Source organism: Canariomyces notabilis (genome assembly GCF_033297395.1).
Source record: "Canariomyces notabilis strain CBS 508.74 unplaced genomic scaffold N656scaffold_1, whole genome shotgun sequence".
NCBI lineage: Eukaryota > Fungi > Ascomycota > Sordariomycetes > Sordariales > Chaetomiaceae > Canariomyces > Canariomyces notabilis.
This window is the reverse complement of record NW_027041823.1, coordinates 2398561-2411438: the sequence shown is the minus strand read 5'-3', so window position 1 is coordinate 2411438 and position 12878 is coordinate 2398561. Positions and strand designations below refer to the sequence as shown.

The 12878-nt window shown below is 53.9% G+C and overlaps 7 protein-coding genes across 7 annotated transcripts; 5 read left to right on the top strand and 2 right to left on the bottom strand.

The window, feature by feature from the left end:
* Window positions 1–215: 215 nt before the first annotated feature.
* On the top strand, window positions 216–661 carry N656DRAFT_794191 (SOH1-domain-containing protein; the record flags this gene model as incomplete). The annotated part of the gene is made up of 2 exons (XM_064817245.1): window positions 216–332; window positions 389–661. The coding sequence occupies 2 exons, from the start codon at window positions 216–218 to the stop codon at window positions 659–661; spliced, it is 390 nt and encodes a 129-aa protein (XP_064675325.1).
* A 334-nt stretch (window positions 662–995) lies between these two features.
* Window positions 996–1602, bottom strand: N656DRAFT_773957 (uncharacterized protein). Its single transcript, XM_064814169.1, has 2 exons — window positions 1518–1602; window positions 996–1454 (listed from the first exon to the last, which is right to left on the bottom strand). The coding sequence occupies exons 1-2, from the start codon at window positions 1528–1530 to the stop codon at window positions 1147–1149; spliced, it is 321 nt and encodes a 106-aa protein (XP_064675324.1). The 5' UTR covers window positions 1531–1602; the 3' UTR covers window positions 996–1146.
* Window positions 1603–2223: 621 nt separating this feature from the next.
* N656DRAFT_773954 (uncharacterized protein) lies at window positions 2224–3156 on the top strand. The gene is made up of 2 exons (XM_064814168.1): window positions 2224–2383; window positions 2449–3156. The coding sequence occupies exons 1-2, from the start codon at window positions 2348–2350 to the stop codon at window positions 3061–3063; spliced, it is 651 nt and encodes a 216-aa protein (XP_064675323.1). The 5' UTR covers window positions 2224–2347; the 3' UTR covers window positions 3064–3156.
* Window positions 3157–3510: 354 nt separating this feature from the next.
* On the bottom strand, window positions 3511–6723 carry N656DRAFT_722647 (actin-like ATPase domain-containing protein). Its single transcript, XM_064812504.1, has 4 exons — window positions 5711–6723; window positions 5546–5650; window positions 4110–5481; window positions 3511–4057 (listed from the first exon to the last, which is right to left on the bottom strand). The coding sequence occupies exons 1-4, from the start codon at window positions 6296–6298 to the stop codon at window positions 3858–3860; spliced, it is 2265 nt and encodes a 754-aa protein (XP_064675322.1). The 5' UTR covers window positions 6299–6723; the 3' UTR covers window positions 3511–3857.
* A 1700-nt stretch (window positions 6724–8423) lies between these two features.
* N656DRAFT_59157 (uncharacterized protein) lies at window positions 8424–9121 on the top strand. Its single transcript, XM_064810214.1, has one exon. The coding sequence runs from the start codon at window positions 8486–8488 to the stop codon at window positions 8939–8941; it is 456 nt and encodes a 151-aa protein (XP_064675321.1). The 5' UTR covers window positions 8424–8485; the 3' UTR covers window positions 8942–9121.
* Window positions 9122–10638: 1517 nt separating this feature from the next.
* N656DRAFT_773951 (uncharacterized protein) lies at window positions 10639–10995 on the top strand. The gene has a single exon (XM_064814167.1). It carries the CDS (start codon window positions 10708–10710, stop codon window positions 10867–10869), a length of 162 nt encoding a protein of 53 aa, XP_064675320.1. The 5' UTR covers window positions 10639–10707; the 3' UTR covers window positions 10870–10995.
* Window positions 10996–11077: 82 nt separating this feature from the next.
* Window positions 11078–12791, top strand: N656DRAFT_786400 (uncharacterized protein; the record flags this gene model as incomplete). Its single annotated transcript, XM_064816517.1, has 3 exons — window positions 11078–11174; window positions 11232–11311; window positions 11373–12791. 3 exons carry the CDS (start codon window positions 11078–11080, stop codon window positions 12789–12791), a joined length of 1596 nt encoding a protein of 531 aa, XP_064675319.1.
* Window positions 12792–12878: the final 87 nt, after the last annotated feature.

Sequence of the window (12878 nt, the reverse complement as noted above, 5' to 3'; positions counted from 1 at the left end):
GGCTGCCCAGTGCCCACCCATGCTCCGCCCTACATTGCCCTGCATTCAGGATCAGGGTACTGTACTGTAACAGTGGACAGGGTTCTTTAAGCAACCTCCGTCACCCAAGGTTGTTGCATCATCAACCCAAGCAGTCGTTCCTCGTTGGATCGGCTTATCACCTGCATTTCGCTCTTCAACTTAGCATCCAGTTACACCAATCTGCTACCTTCACAATGACATCTGACCCCATGTCTGTAGACAGCTCAGCGTTAGATCCGCCGCACCCCCCCGAAAGCACAGCTGACGAGCCCAAGTACGGCGGGTTTTCGCGATTTGAGCTAGAGCTAGAGGTTTGTATTCGACAAACCGAGGCTGCCTTGCGGTCAGGCGGCTAACAGCCAGGCAGTTCGTCCAGTCTCTCGCCAACCCACAGTACCTCAACTATCTCGCCTCGCGCAAGTTTCTTACGAACCCCGCCTTTGTCGCCTACCTCGACTATCTGCAGTACTGGACGCGGCCGCCTTATCTGAAATACTTGACCTACCCCACTGCAACACTCAAGATGCTCCAGCTCTTGCAGCAAGAGAAGTTCCGACAGGAGATCATTAGTCCAGATCTTGCCCAGGGTCTGATTGTCGAGGGCATGAAAGCCGCCGTGGAGTGGCATCGCGAGGGGTGAAGGCATTCCGGTCCAGCGAGACAAGAACATCTCACGATTGGGACGGCGAAATCGCGACGTCAGGCCATATCTCCCTCCGCTGCTGGGCGCGCCACCAAGGCTACAACAAGCGGAAGCAGCATGCTTTACAGGACAGCGCAGCCTCCAACGGTCCATGCAGAGCCAACAGGAGAAAGCTGGAGAGGAGATCCTGGAGCACGCGACCCTCATGGGCAAGCCAGGGTTCGAACAGCAAGGCACCCTGAGCAAAGACGCAAGACGTACAGGTTTCGAATAGACCTCTGTATATGCTGGTAACCAATGGACATGACCCAACTCCGAAGAACTCCTTGCAATGCTTGTTTTGATATCCCTTCAGCCAACTCAGCCCAGCCTACCCGCGTCCTGGCCACAAGCCGATTGAGCGCGCCAGCCGATCAGTTTTCTCTCCACCGATTCCCACAGGTCATGCACTGTCTCCAGGTCAACCATCACTCTCCCTCCAGCTAAAAGACCCTCGGGCTCACCTTGTAGAAAGTAGTCATGGGCTCGTCAGCACTCCGAATCTGCACTTGGAAAAAAGCGGCCTCGTCGCCGTCACAGTTGCTGGCCGGGCACTGCACGCGGCCCTTTTGCGCATTATCCCAGGCGCCCGGCCCGCCAAAGACGTCCTCCTTCTCCTTGCGCATAAAGTTCTTGCGCGAGTAGAGCGGCACCGAGATGGCGTGCTCGTACGGGCAGGTGCGGCACTCGAGTCGGTTGCCGCCCGTTTCCATGCGGGCGAGGATCAGGAGGGTGGCACAGTTGGGACAGACTTTTGACAGAGAGGGAAGTGTTATTTGAGGGCTGACAAGACAGGGACGGAGTAGCTACTTACATAGAGTAGGCATTTTGACTGGCTCGGTGTTAAAAAAGGCGAGATTGCTGAATCTACCGTGCTTAAGATTGTTGATGCTCGGTCTTGATGGTTGAAGATGAAGATTATTTTTGAGTGACTCGAGAACGCTTTAATCGAAGAGCGTAACTGGAAGATCTCGAGACTCGTGCTCCACAACTTCTTATGACTTCCTAGTTATATTGATTCATCTTTTCTATTATTCTATTTCCTTATTCCTCTTTTATTCTCATTACCCATGATTTTTCTCATAATTTCTCATCTGTCTTTCACTTCAAGTTGTGATACTCACTTTCGACAATGGTGGGGTATTTTGCACTGGGACCTGTGTACTCAATTGTACAGTACCGTACATACACGAAATATCATGTTATCGTAACTTACTCCGTACACAATTACGAGTATGATCTCCGCTGATCACTGCCCCGCCACCGCAGTGGGAGCCCAGGCGTGTGGGCCCTTTTCTCCAACAAACCGCGGCGTCAGGCTGGACGGACGTGCCTTGCATCAGCGACACACTGCCACCTCCTGAAGCCGCTGCCAATTACAATTCTTCAGACCGCTTGGGACTCAAGAGCCGCTACACAGGCGATTGTGAACACCAGACTTGACATATTCTCACCACAAACAGGAGATTAAGTTGAAGGGTTTCATTCCCTCCATAACCGTCGCCATATCGTCCCGGGGTCCCGCCGATACCCCGTCCTCCGACCGTATCCCGGACAGCCCCCCTTCAGCCTGAAGTCAGCACGGCGTAACCCAACTCAACCCTGCGCCTTGACCGCAACACATCCGGATCGCGCAGCAGAGCCATGGCTGGTCAAGCAGGAAACCACGAGGAGCACGAGGTTAGCGCTCCTCCTGTCCACGTCTTGTCAAAGCTTCCCCACTTACACCTCCCTCCCCGCCCCAGGGCGCCTCAACCGCCGAACTGCTGATCGAAGCCTGCCGGCGCAACAACACCGACCTCCTCTCGGAAATCCTCTCCTCGTTTGACGGCGACGAAGAAGCCGCGGCGGCCGTCCTCAACAAGACCACCACCGTGCTAGGCAACCATCTCTACCACGAGGCCGCGCTGCAGGGGAATTACGAGGTGATCGACATGCTGCTGGACCAGCCCGGGTTCGAGTGCGACCCGGTCAACCGCGTCGAGGGGGACACGCCGCTGCACTCGGCGATACGCTGGATCAACTCGGAGCCCGAGGGGCAGCGCGAGTTTGGCAACGCCCTGGTCGAGATGATGCTCGAGGCCGGCTCCAACCCCAGGATCAAGAACAAGGGCGGCCTGACGCCGCTGCAGCTGGTCGACCCGCGAAACGAGGGCCTGAAGGAGCTCATCAGGAAGCATGAGTATGCAGCGCTGAACGCGGGGGATTTTGTCCCCGTCGACGAGGTCAAGGGCGGCAAGGGCCTCTTAGCAACGTCCCGGGCGCAGCAGGAGGACGAAGGAGATGACGATGCTGAGTTTAGCGGGAGTGATGAGGAGGAGAGGGCCGAGTGGGAAAGGAGGAAGGCGAAAAGGGGTTGAGCTCAGGGGGCTCAGGACTGTTTTGGCGTGATGTAGACTCTAGATGGGATACCCAGCGGCGAGAGAGGTCGCCTACACGTTAGCTGGATGGTGGGTACGCTACTACCTGACATCTTTGTCGATGTGAATATATTGGATCTCTTTGCTAGTTAGACTTCCTCCTTGGGTGCTCCTCCATGTGTGATCCCTAAGTTTCCCTAAGTGGGTGTATTTTTTCCCAGATCAAAGTCGTGGCTCTAACGACAGAAACGAGACGACGCAGGACTTCCCGTATCCTATTTTCGAGTTCGTCTTATTTACAAGAACCGCCACTTTCAACCAGCCGGTGAGGTGAGAGAGGATGGGCGCAGCGGTAAGTTACTGAAGAGCGAGCAACTCCAGAATGGATACAAGAATCGCACTTGCATTACCACCCGGGCTATCTACTGACTAAAAACAGATAACGTGCTCTTAGAATTCAAATTAGGAGGTGCCCTTCCCTTCCTTGTTCTCAAGGCTGAAGGTACCGTGCCTTGAACCGTGAAAATCGGTTCACCACATCATCCTGCTCACGGCAATACAAATCGTGTTCTTGCGTGGGCTGTCGGCCTGATGCATCTTCCTCGTCTCACGATCCGGCTCCACCACATGCCAGTCGAAGACCCAGCCATCTGTGTTTTTTGTTTCTTCAAGGTAGGAGCGTCAATTTGCCCGCTATGCGAAACGCTACCCATTGTACTTTCAAAGAGGTATCATTGTGGAGATCCGGTGCGGTGCAAAATCAATAGCAACAACTCTCATCAACCAACTCCGTCTTATCTAAAACGTGCGCGGCAGCGACCCATGACCTCACCTTGGCAGACAAGCTCGGCGCTGAATTCTGAGCCGTCCAGAGTAAGGTAAATGTCGAAATAGACGCGGTAGAACGTTCCCTGCGGTGTATCCATCCGTTCAAAATCCTTCTCCAAGTTCTTGCGTGAAAGATCTGACGTAAGGGTCACCACCTCCTTGATTCCTACTCACAATGTCAGTAACAGCTGGGGGCAGTATCAAGTGACAGGACGTACTGGGATCCTTGGTGTACTCCGGGCAAACGTCATCGTCGCAGGCGTACAGGATGTCCTCGTACATCAGCGTGGCGCCAGGAGCGACTTGTCGGAAGAATGACACTTTGACAGGCTCTCCAATCTTGACTTTCTGGCCCTTCTGGACAAAAATTTGGCGTGTGAACTTGCAACGGTCCTTGCCGTCAAGGGACGGTACTCGGTATGCCTCTGGGTGATAGCCCTCCTTAAACGGTTGCAGCGTAGCCATGAGGTAGTGGCGACGGGCAACACGGTGAGTGATGACTCGCTCCGTGATGCCGGCCGTGACGGCACCCTTGACGATGGCAGCCACCGAGTCCATCGGCCGGACGACCTTGGACTGGAACTGCGGTGGTACATGGAGTTTGATTTGCTGAAAGAGATATTCCGACGCACCAAAACCACCCACGACCAGGATGTTCTGGAGCGTGCGATTTTGCGCCTGAATGGCAATGATCTGGTTCCTGACGAGCTCGAGAATGCGATTGACCACGGGCTCGAAGCACTGCAGAATCTCCTCGTTGGTGAAGGTCATGTAGCCCTCCTCGATGCCCGCCTCGGGAAACTCGGCCTCGATACCAACGTCCACGGCCCATTTTTGACCATTGTTCCGGAAGTCTGCCTTGATCCGGTTCTCGAAATCCATGATGCACTTGGCATAGACACGTCCGGCCGTCTTAGAGCCATCAGGCAGTTTCATCTTCCGAATCTTTGTCCGCAGGATATTGCTGAAATTCCGGTTCAGGGCGGTCGACCCGCATGAGTCGCCGGACCCGGCCGTGCATTCGGCCACGGTGAAGGGGTTCTCATCTTCGACTTCGTATGCGATAAGATCGACGGTACCACCACCGCAATCGACAATCAGCACGGCATCGTGTACCTTGAGGTTCAGCAGTCCGGTCTTTGAGCAAAACAAGGCGGCAGCCTCGGGCTCGCTGACCAGCGTCAGCCGGTTGTCGTTCTCGTCGCGGAGGAAACCAGCCTGAATGGCCGCGGCTCTAGTGGCGGCCTTGCCGGCATCGTTCCAAATAGCAGGGACAGTCAAATAGTAGCGAATGTTCCTCTCCTCGCGGTTAAACACCTCACCCAGCGTCTTCTGGAGGGCTGCCCGCATAGCCTGCCGGAGCTTGAAGAGATAATCGGCTGCCACATCAATCTCGGACTTGCCTGGCGGCAGGGGAGGGAGATTAATGGGGTCAATGTACGTGTTGCCTGACAGCATTAGTTGAAGCTTAAACCACTCAACCTTCTGCACGCCAGGCTTGGGATATCCCGTCGGCGCAAGGGCGTCGGCGATATCTGGGCCCCAGCCAACCACTTTCTGATACTGGTCATAGTAGAGGACCGTGGGAATCTAACGAGTGTCGAGGGTTAGAACATGCCGTACACCGCGCAATCTGAAGGGCGTGCACACCAACCTTCTGCTTTGTGTATGAGCCAGCACCAGGCCATTCAGTAATAATGTCCTCCTTCGCCTCGTTGTTTGTAGCAAAGGCAAACGCCACACCGGAGAAGGTGGTGCCCTGCACAGTTTGGATTTGTTAGAAGGCCGATTTCAACAAACCAAAGATAGGACCACGTACAAAGTCGATGCCGACAATTAGCTGCGCCTTACTCCGGCTGTTGCCCTCAACCTCGGCAGCCGCATTCCGCGTGAACGGAGCCATAGGGCCCGCGGCTTGGGGCGGCGGGGGAGGGTAGCCAGTAGGGCCTGCATACCCGGGCGGCCCGCCAGGAACGGGAGGAGGGCCACCTCCCATAACGGGTGGCGGATACCCGGCGACCGGAGGGGCGCCGGTGTTGATGGGCGGCGGGCCTCCAACCATTTGCGAGGGTGGAGTTCGGGCCGGGCCTTGGTTCGCGAGCGGGCTCGTGCGGCCAATAGCGTTGGGAGGACCTGGAGGATAGTTCGTCGCTGAGTAGCTGGGCGGTCGAGGACCAGCGCCTGGATGATTCATTGGGAGGCTCGATTGGGACGTGTCGGATGCACTCGACGGGGCCGGACCCGGCGGCGAAGGGAACAAGGGCGGTATTTGAGGGGCTACCAAGGGCGGGGTCTGGCTTTGGGCGACACTGGGACTCGGAGCGTTCCCACTCTGGGGATGGAAGGCGGCGCTCGATTTGCGTTTACCAAAACCAAAGCCTTTCAGGCGAGAGTTCAAAGAACTCATAAGGGGAAGGACAGGACAAGTTGGAGTATTAAAGGGAAGAAAGAAGGGGAGGGGGGTGAGCGAAAGTCGGCAAGGTGGGCGGGCTGCGGCGTCGAGCTGGTCAACCCAAGAAAGAGAGAGAGCTGAGTCTGGGGAGGGGGGAATTTGATTAGTGCTTCCTAACGGGGGTAGGACTTCTGGGCTGCAGGTGGAATGGTGGATTCGCGCTGCGGCTGGGTGGTGGGGAGGGGCGCAGGGCTTCCTGGAGTCCTGGACTGAACCTAAGGTGTGGGCGTGCTTCGCACTGCTTGCTTGGGAGAATGTGGCATGGCGGGGACTCTGATCAAAAGGACGGGGGCGGGCAGCGGGACGGTCAGGCACTGATGTGGCTGGTGAAGTTACACAAACGGTAACGTTATTGTACTGTATGTACAGTACAATACATGCCAACACTTGCATGACTGCTCCAACAGCCATCCCACGCAGAAGAGGGGTGTAGGGCTGAGCCAGCTTACAGATTTTTATTAACTTGAAACCTGGGGGCCTAGAATACTTTATGTAAAGGCAGAAATTGATGGAAGTCCTTGTACAATATTGTTATGTACTGGATGACAACCGTTAACTGCGAGAGGGTTTCCACCCTGCTTTGCCAGCTGTGTTTGAAGAGAACCCAGCCAGTGTAAGAGGCTCAATATTTGTAAGCTAGTACCTTATGCCATAAACCTGTCGATAGCTAAATGGACAGTAAGTATCGTGCATCTTCTTTCCCTACATATATTACATACATCTTCTTTCCCTACAACTGAACTGAATGTAGGCAACCCGCGTAATGAGCTTGATGGTTGTAGTTCGTAGAGTTCCCGCTCCGTGCAGGTTTCATATCTGTATTGTACTATACTCCGTACAATACAGGAATCGTGCGAATACATTACCGGCCCCACTCTTTGCTCTTTGGGCTCGAAAGCACACAGCATGCAGGCCCAGGCCGCAGGGCAGCCCAATTCCTGAGGGAAGGTAAGCAAGCAGTAAAGCATAGTATACCCTACGTACTATACGACACCAAGGCACAAACTGTCCAAGTCCTAAATCACCATTTGTTCATCCATCCCGGCGGTATCAGGCAAATCTAGCATGTATCAGTGGAAGAATTCGCAACGAGGCCCAGGAACTTGGGTTCAATTCGCACCCAGGTCCGTCAATTGGTCGCAGCTAATACTGTGGGCCAAGCGTTTAGTGTAGTCTACTAGTACAGACCCATTTCTGGCGGGGGAACTTGAGTCCTGGGCAGAAACTCCGTTGCCCCTGTGGCGTGATGCATGTTAGCGGCCAGGTTTGTAGTTGGGCCTCAGGTAGTCTTTGGGCCTGACGACCTGTTTCAGCACACCCAAGTGGTGGATGATCAAGCAATATCTGGAGGTTCCCGCCCGTCTGCGCGAAGCCTTTGGTTTTGACCTGGTGTAAGTTGCCTTTCAGTTAGGTTGTCATTGTTTGCGGGCCCTAGGGGCACGTTCACAGTCTTGTAGAGTAGACCGACCTACAGGTGCAGGACGGAAGCCCTGTAAGCTATGATTAAGGGCCTTGAGTAAGATGGACTGTGTTGTGGTATGGACGTTGCTGTACAGTCAGACCCGCACATAGCGATTAGGCACATAACGATTTTCGGGGTTTAACGATCAGAATCTGTTTCCCATACGGATTTGTATGGGAAATCGTTAGTGTCGGAGTATTAAGATAATCGTAGATATTCTGCTTAGTAATACATACAAATCGTTATATTCGTTGACCTCTAGGCCCTGATGACCTTATATTAAATATTATATAGTGGCTTAGAATTGTACACGGAAAGCGGCCCAGTCGCACTATAGTTGTTAACTCTCTATCATTCCGCAATGCCAACCTCCTGAGCTGGTGAGAGCGGGCGAGAGCCTCAGTCTTTCCATTTTGGGTAGAAAGTGGGTACCTCAGGACAGCGATAACCGGGGATTAACGATTAAGTTGGCCGTTCCGGAGCCAATCGTTATGTGCAGGTTTGACTGTGGTTGGTAATTAGCGTGGCAACTCATACCTATACGATCATTCCAAGACAACCGGACTTTGAACTGCGTTGAGGTGAACATAGATTTTAGTAAATGACTGCCGTGCGAGGCCTAAAACCAAGTGGGACATGTGACGACGGTAGGACCTTCGTAGGACTTGAACTGTCAACTGATGAATGTCGTGCCGCCTGCCGGAATGTGGCTCAGCTCGAGGCGCTGCCGTTTCTTGGCCGATTACGAGCCAATAGCAGCTCGAAGAACCCAGTTTCCGATTGGGCGGTTGGGGCGGTGGGAAGTGGCTCCACCCTGTGTCAGCCGCAGCGATGATGCGAATTTGTTTCGGTTCAGCAACTTTCCGTCCACTGACAAACCACCTTGGACAGCTTGCACCGGATCGAGCATTTCACGAGTATGGAAGATTCGGAATGATGATTCCACAGAGATGGCTAACATGGAAGGTTACACTACGCTGCTTCTCATCTTTAGGTCCCGTTGCGGCTCTGTCCGATGGCATGTCTCAGAACTGGCGTTGCGGGGCCCCAATGACCGGCCGCCTGTCAGAAGTCAACCACGTGCTGACAGCATGCTACGGATGCAAGATGTATGCCGTTTCCTGACGACTACCTAAGCCTAGGACTCGAACTCTTTTATCACCTCTGCCGGGGACTACGGACGCACCAAGTACATATTCAGATCTAGGCACACCGACTTTTTAAGTGTCGGAGCTTGTTGTCGGCCTGAATCGCCCATTGATTCGTATCGAGCCTGTCATCATCGAAAATGCATGGCAGCTGGCCAGTGGATGGTGGCATATCGGGGTCGCCAATGCCAGCGGCCTAGTCCGGAGCACCCACTGCCCGCCTGCTCTTCGGAAGCAGCGGTAGCAGTCTCACTGAAAGACACGAAGCGGCTTACATTGGATTTTTTACGGCCGCTTAACAATAACAATATCCCGCATATCAAGATTTGATATCACTCTGGGGCTTTATGGGACATTGGAGAAACCATGATCCACGCTGTAAACCTTGCGATCAACAGGAAAGAATATTCGAGTATGTGGCCATTGCAGTTTGGACGGGTTATTTATCAGTGCGTGCATCGGCTATAGGTGGTTTCTCGGTCAGTAGTACGAGTCAAAGTCCGTCGATGGCTTCCATCTCCTCACATCTAACGTTATGAGCTAGCCATTGAGATGTCCAGCAGAGGGGTGATATCGGACGTACACACTTGTACAGTACATACCACGTATTGTATAGTGTACCATGTATTGACATATTGGAGTTGAGAGTACATGATGGTGATGTTAAAATATAAGAATCTTAATTTCGATTCTGTCGTTGCGTGGACATCTCGCCCACTCCCTTACAACGCTGTTTGCAGTTCATAGTCATACCGAGTACGCAACTTGAAGTTCAGAGTAATATTCGTACAGGATTTACCGTATGTAATTACAACTGATTTAGCTCCACCGCACGAACGCAAAGCTGCCAGGTGGGGCCTGGTGGGCTTGCAGAGTCTGGTAAGAAATTCATTGGTTCTTGTAATCCTGGCCTCCCCCCACCCTGGAAGGTTCTGAGAGCCGCGGGGTTCTCTGCCGCCCGGGCTGGTCATGGGCTCTTCATTTGTTGAGGTGCACCAGGAACCGGGCAGCCGGTTATCAAGCACTGAATCCCTGGTTCAAGAGGTCGCTACCCGGTACTCAAATAGTGGCCCAATTGTAGTCAGGATACATTCTGGTTGGCTGGTTCACCAACTGGATCTCGAGATCCTGAACGTGGTCCCGGTGGTGTAAATCGCTGCCTCCATCTTCTTGACCGCAGATCTGAGATCCATGCCTGCAGGAAAATCCCCCACGTCCATTCTGGTATTTGGCGGCGTCTACCCCATCACCATTCTCAATCCTCGTCTATTCTTCAACTCTTCACTCCGTGTTGGCTTTTATCTCAGCTTTGCTATTTGCGCTTTCTGGGATAGCGAAGTCTGGGCCCATATCGACCGATCAAACACTACCGAACCGGCGGCCGAGGAATCACGGCATATTTCGCCGAACATATCCCCACGACAGCTCACAACACCACTGATATCTTGCTTGAATGCGCGTTTAATTTCACGAAAAGCTGCATTCGTTCCGAGGGGTACCCCAGAAGACCCCGCTGCTCACCGCGCCGACCTATCATACTTCGCTCGCGCGGCTTGTCTTCCCCAGCAGCCGTCAAAACGTCATCATCAGAGCTTCCAGGCGCCGCTCGGCGCGCCTTTATCAGCCCACCAGCTGTTGCGAACCGAAAAAGCAATCCGCGCCGCTACTTCGGCTCCTCGCTCAGCTTGGTTCATGTGTGCTCTTTGGCCTTTTTGATTCTCGCCTTCGTAAGTTTAGGTTTTTCCCTCCTCATCATGCAACCCGCGGGCAAAGTCGTCTATTGCTGCAGTTACTGCATGAGGGAGCACGCAGCAAGGCAAACTGAGCACCCCGCATTGATCGCATCGGCGCCGCTTTGTGCCCCTCCATCCCCCAATTTCTCGCACCAACACCACACATTGAGCCACCCATTCTAGGCTCATAAGTTAACAACTTCAGGTGCTCCAATTCTTCCTGCCGGACCTCAGAATTCTGTTTTCTCCCATATCGAATATTCCTTCTCACCCCAGAGCTGCTTATTCTCCAGCCGCGCATTCGCCCAGGGCAGCGACTGCTGAGGACCTAGCCATCTGCGAAAACCCGCTCCCGTTTCCAAAAACGCCTCCCATATCGAAGCCGCTCGCCATGTCTCTCGAAGCTGAGACAAAGAGCATTGTTGCTCAATTCGAGTATACGGACGAGGATGTCAACAAGGGTGTTTTGGAATTCCTCCGCCAGATGGGTAGGCGCCGGAGTCCGAACGCTACGGGCCCGTAGGCTCTGCTAACAAAGTACGCAGCTGAGGGTCTGGAGAAGGATGGGACTAGTCTGAGCCAGATCCCCACATACGTCACTGCGGTGCCAAACGGCACAGAAAAGGTCTGTCTCAATATCCTCTCGTAAACGAAAAGTCACGGGTGCTAACCTCTCTTAATTGTAGGGTCTGTACATGGCTGTCGATCTTGGCGGAACAAACTTCCGTGTCTGCTCGATCAAGCTCAATGGCAACACCACCTTCAATCTTGCCTACAGCAAAGTCGCGATCCCCAAAGAGCTTATGGTCGCAAAGACAGCGCAAGAGCTCTTTGCGTTTCTAGCACTCGAGATCCAGAAGTTTCTCCAGAAACACCACGGAGACCAATTCGAACAACATGTCAGGCGGCGCTTGACCATGAGCTCCCCGGATGGCTACAGGGATGAGAATGCATTCCGCATGGGGTTCACCTTCAGCTTCCCTGTCAAACAGATCGGAATCAACAAAGGCACTCTCATAAGGTGGACGAAAGGCTTCGATATTCCCGATGCGGTTGGCAAGGACGTGTGTGCCCTTCTGCAGGCTGAGATCGACAAGCTTCACCTGCCTGTCAAGGTAGCTGCTCTCGTCAACGATACGGTGGGAACTCTCATGGCCCGGTCATATACCTCCCCGGGCAAGCATGGTACCATGCTGGGTGCCATTTTTGGCACGGGCACGAACGGCGCGTATGTGGAGAAGTTGTCCAAGATCAAGAAGCCACTCGAAGGCGAGTACGACCAATCTACAGGCGAGATGGTCATCAACACCGAGTGGGGTTCTTTCGATAACCAGCTCAATGTCTTGCCCAACACTCCATGGGACGATGCACTGGACAAGGCGAGTCCAAACCCTGGCATTCAGATGTACGAAAAGCGCGTCTCGGGCATGTTCCTTGGCGAGATCCTGCGACTGGTTGTTATCGACCTCCTGAAGAATCCCAATGTCTCATTCTTCAAGGATGAGAACTCGTCATCGAACGATTGGGTGTCAACAACCACCATTGCAGAAACATCGGATCTCTACAAGCAGTGGGGTCTTGACACCTCCATCATGTCGGTTGCCGCGGCGGACAATACCCCCGAGCTCTCGACTCTCCGCCAGGCGCTCGAGTCCACACTGCACGTCTATGCCCCCGCCCACGACGATGCGCAGGCGTTCAAGGCAATCGCCAATGCCATCGGTCGGCGCGCCGCACGGCTTTCGGCCGTTGCCATCGCGGCAATTGTCCTGCAGTCGGGCAAACTGGACGACCCGGCGTTCCAGGATGAACCGATTGACATTGGCGTTGATGGAAGCTTGGTTGAGCACTACCCTTATTTCCGGGATATGATTTATGAAGGGCTGCGCATCGTTGACGGCATTGGCGAGGAGGGTGCAAAGCGCATTCGCATCGGCATCGCCAAGGATGGATCTGGCGTCGGTGCCGCTCTCATCGCCCTCGTTGCCGCGGGCATGGAAAAGAACTCGAGCGCGGCCGACTACATTGGCGAGATACGCTCAAAGGCTGAGGAGCACAAGCTCAACGCCGTCCCCGAGGATGACGAAATGGCCACGGCTGACTAGGCATGGTCTTGGCCCGTCACCATCGAAAGAGGCATTGAGAAGTGTTGTTCTACCATGTGAGAGTGAATCGGAAAGTCCTTGCGAGGG

Coding starts and splice junctions, on each gene's coding strand:
- N656DRAFT_773954 (XM_064814168.1), top strand. CDS start 2,348: ATGGCTGGTCAAGCAGGAAACCACGAGGAGCACGAG. Junction 2,384..2,448: donor GAAACCACGAGGAGCACGAG/GTTAGCGCTCCT, acceptor TCCCCGCCCCAG/GGCGCCTCAACCGCCGAACT.
- N656DRAFT_722647 (XM_064812504.1), bottom strand. CDS start 6,298: ATGAGTTCTTTGAACTCTCGCCTGAAAGGCTTTGGTTTTGGTAAACGC. Junction 5,651..5,710: donor TAATTGTCGGCATCGACTTT/GTACGTGGTCCT, acceptor CAAACTGTGCAG/GGCACCACCTTCTCCGGTGT. Junction 4,058..4,109: donor GGAGTACACCAAGGATCCCA/GTACGTCCTGTC, acceptor CATTGTGAGTAG/GAATCAAGGAGGTGGTGACC.
- N656DRAFT_59157 (XM_064810214.1), top strand. CDS start 8,486: ATGAATGTCGTGCCGCCTGCCGGAATGTGGCTCAGCTCGAGGCGCTGC.
- N656DRAFT_773951 (XM_064814167.1), top strand. CDS start 10,708: ATGCAACCCGCGGGCAAAGTCGTCTATTGCTGCAGTTACTGCATGAGG.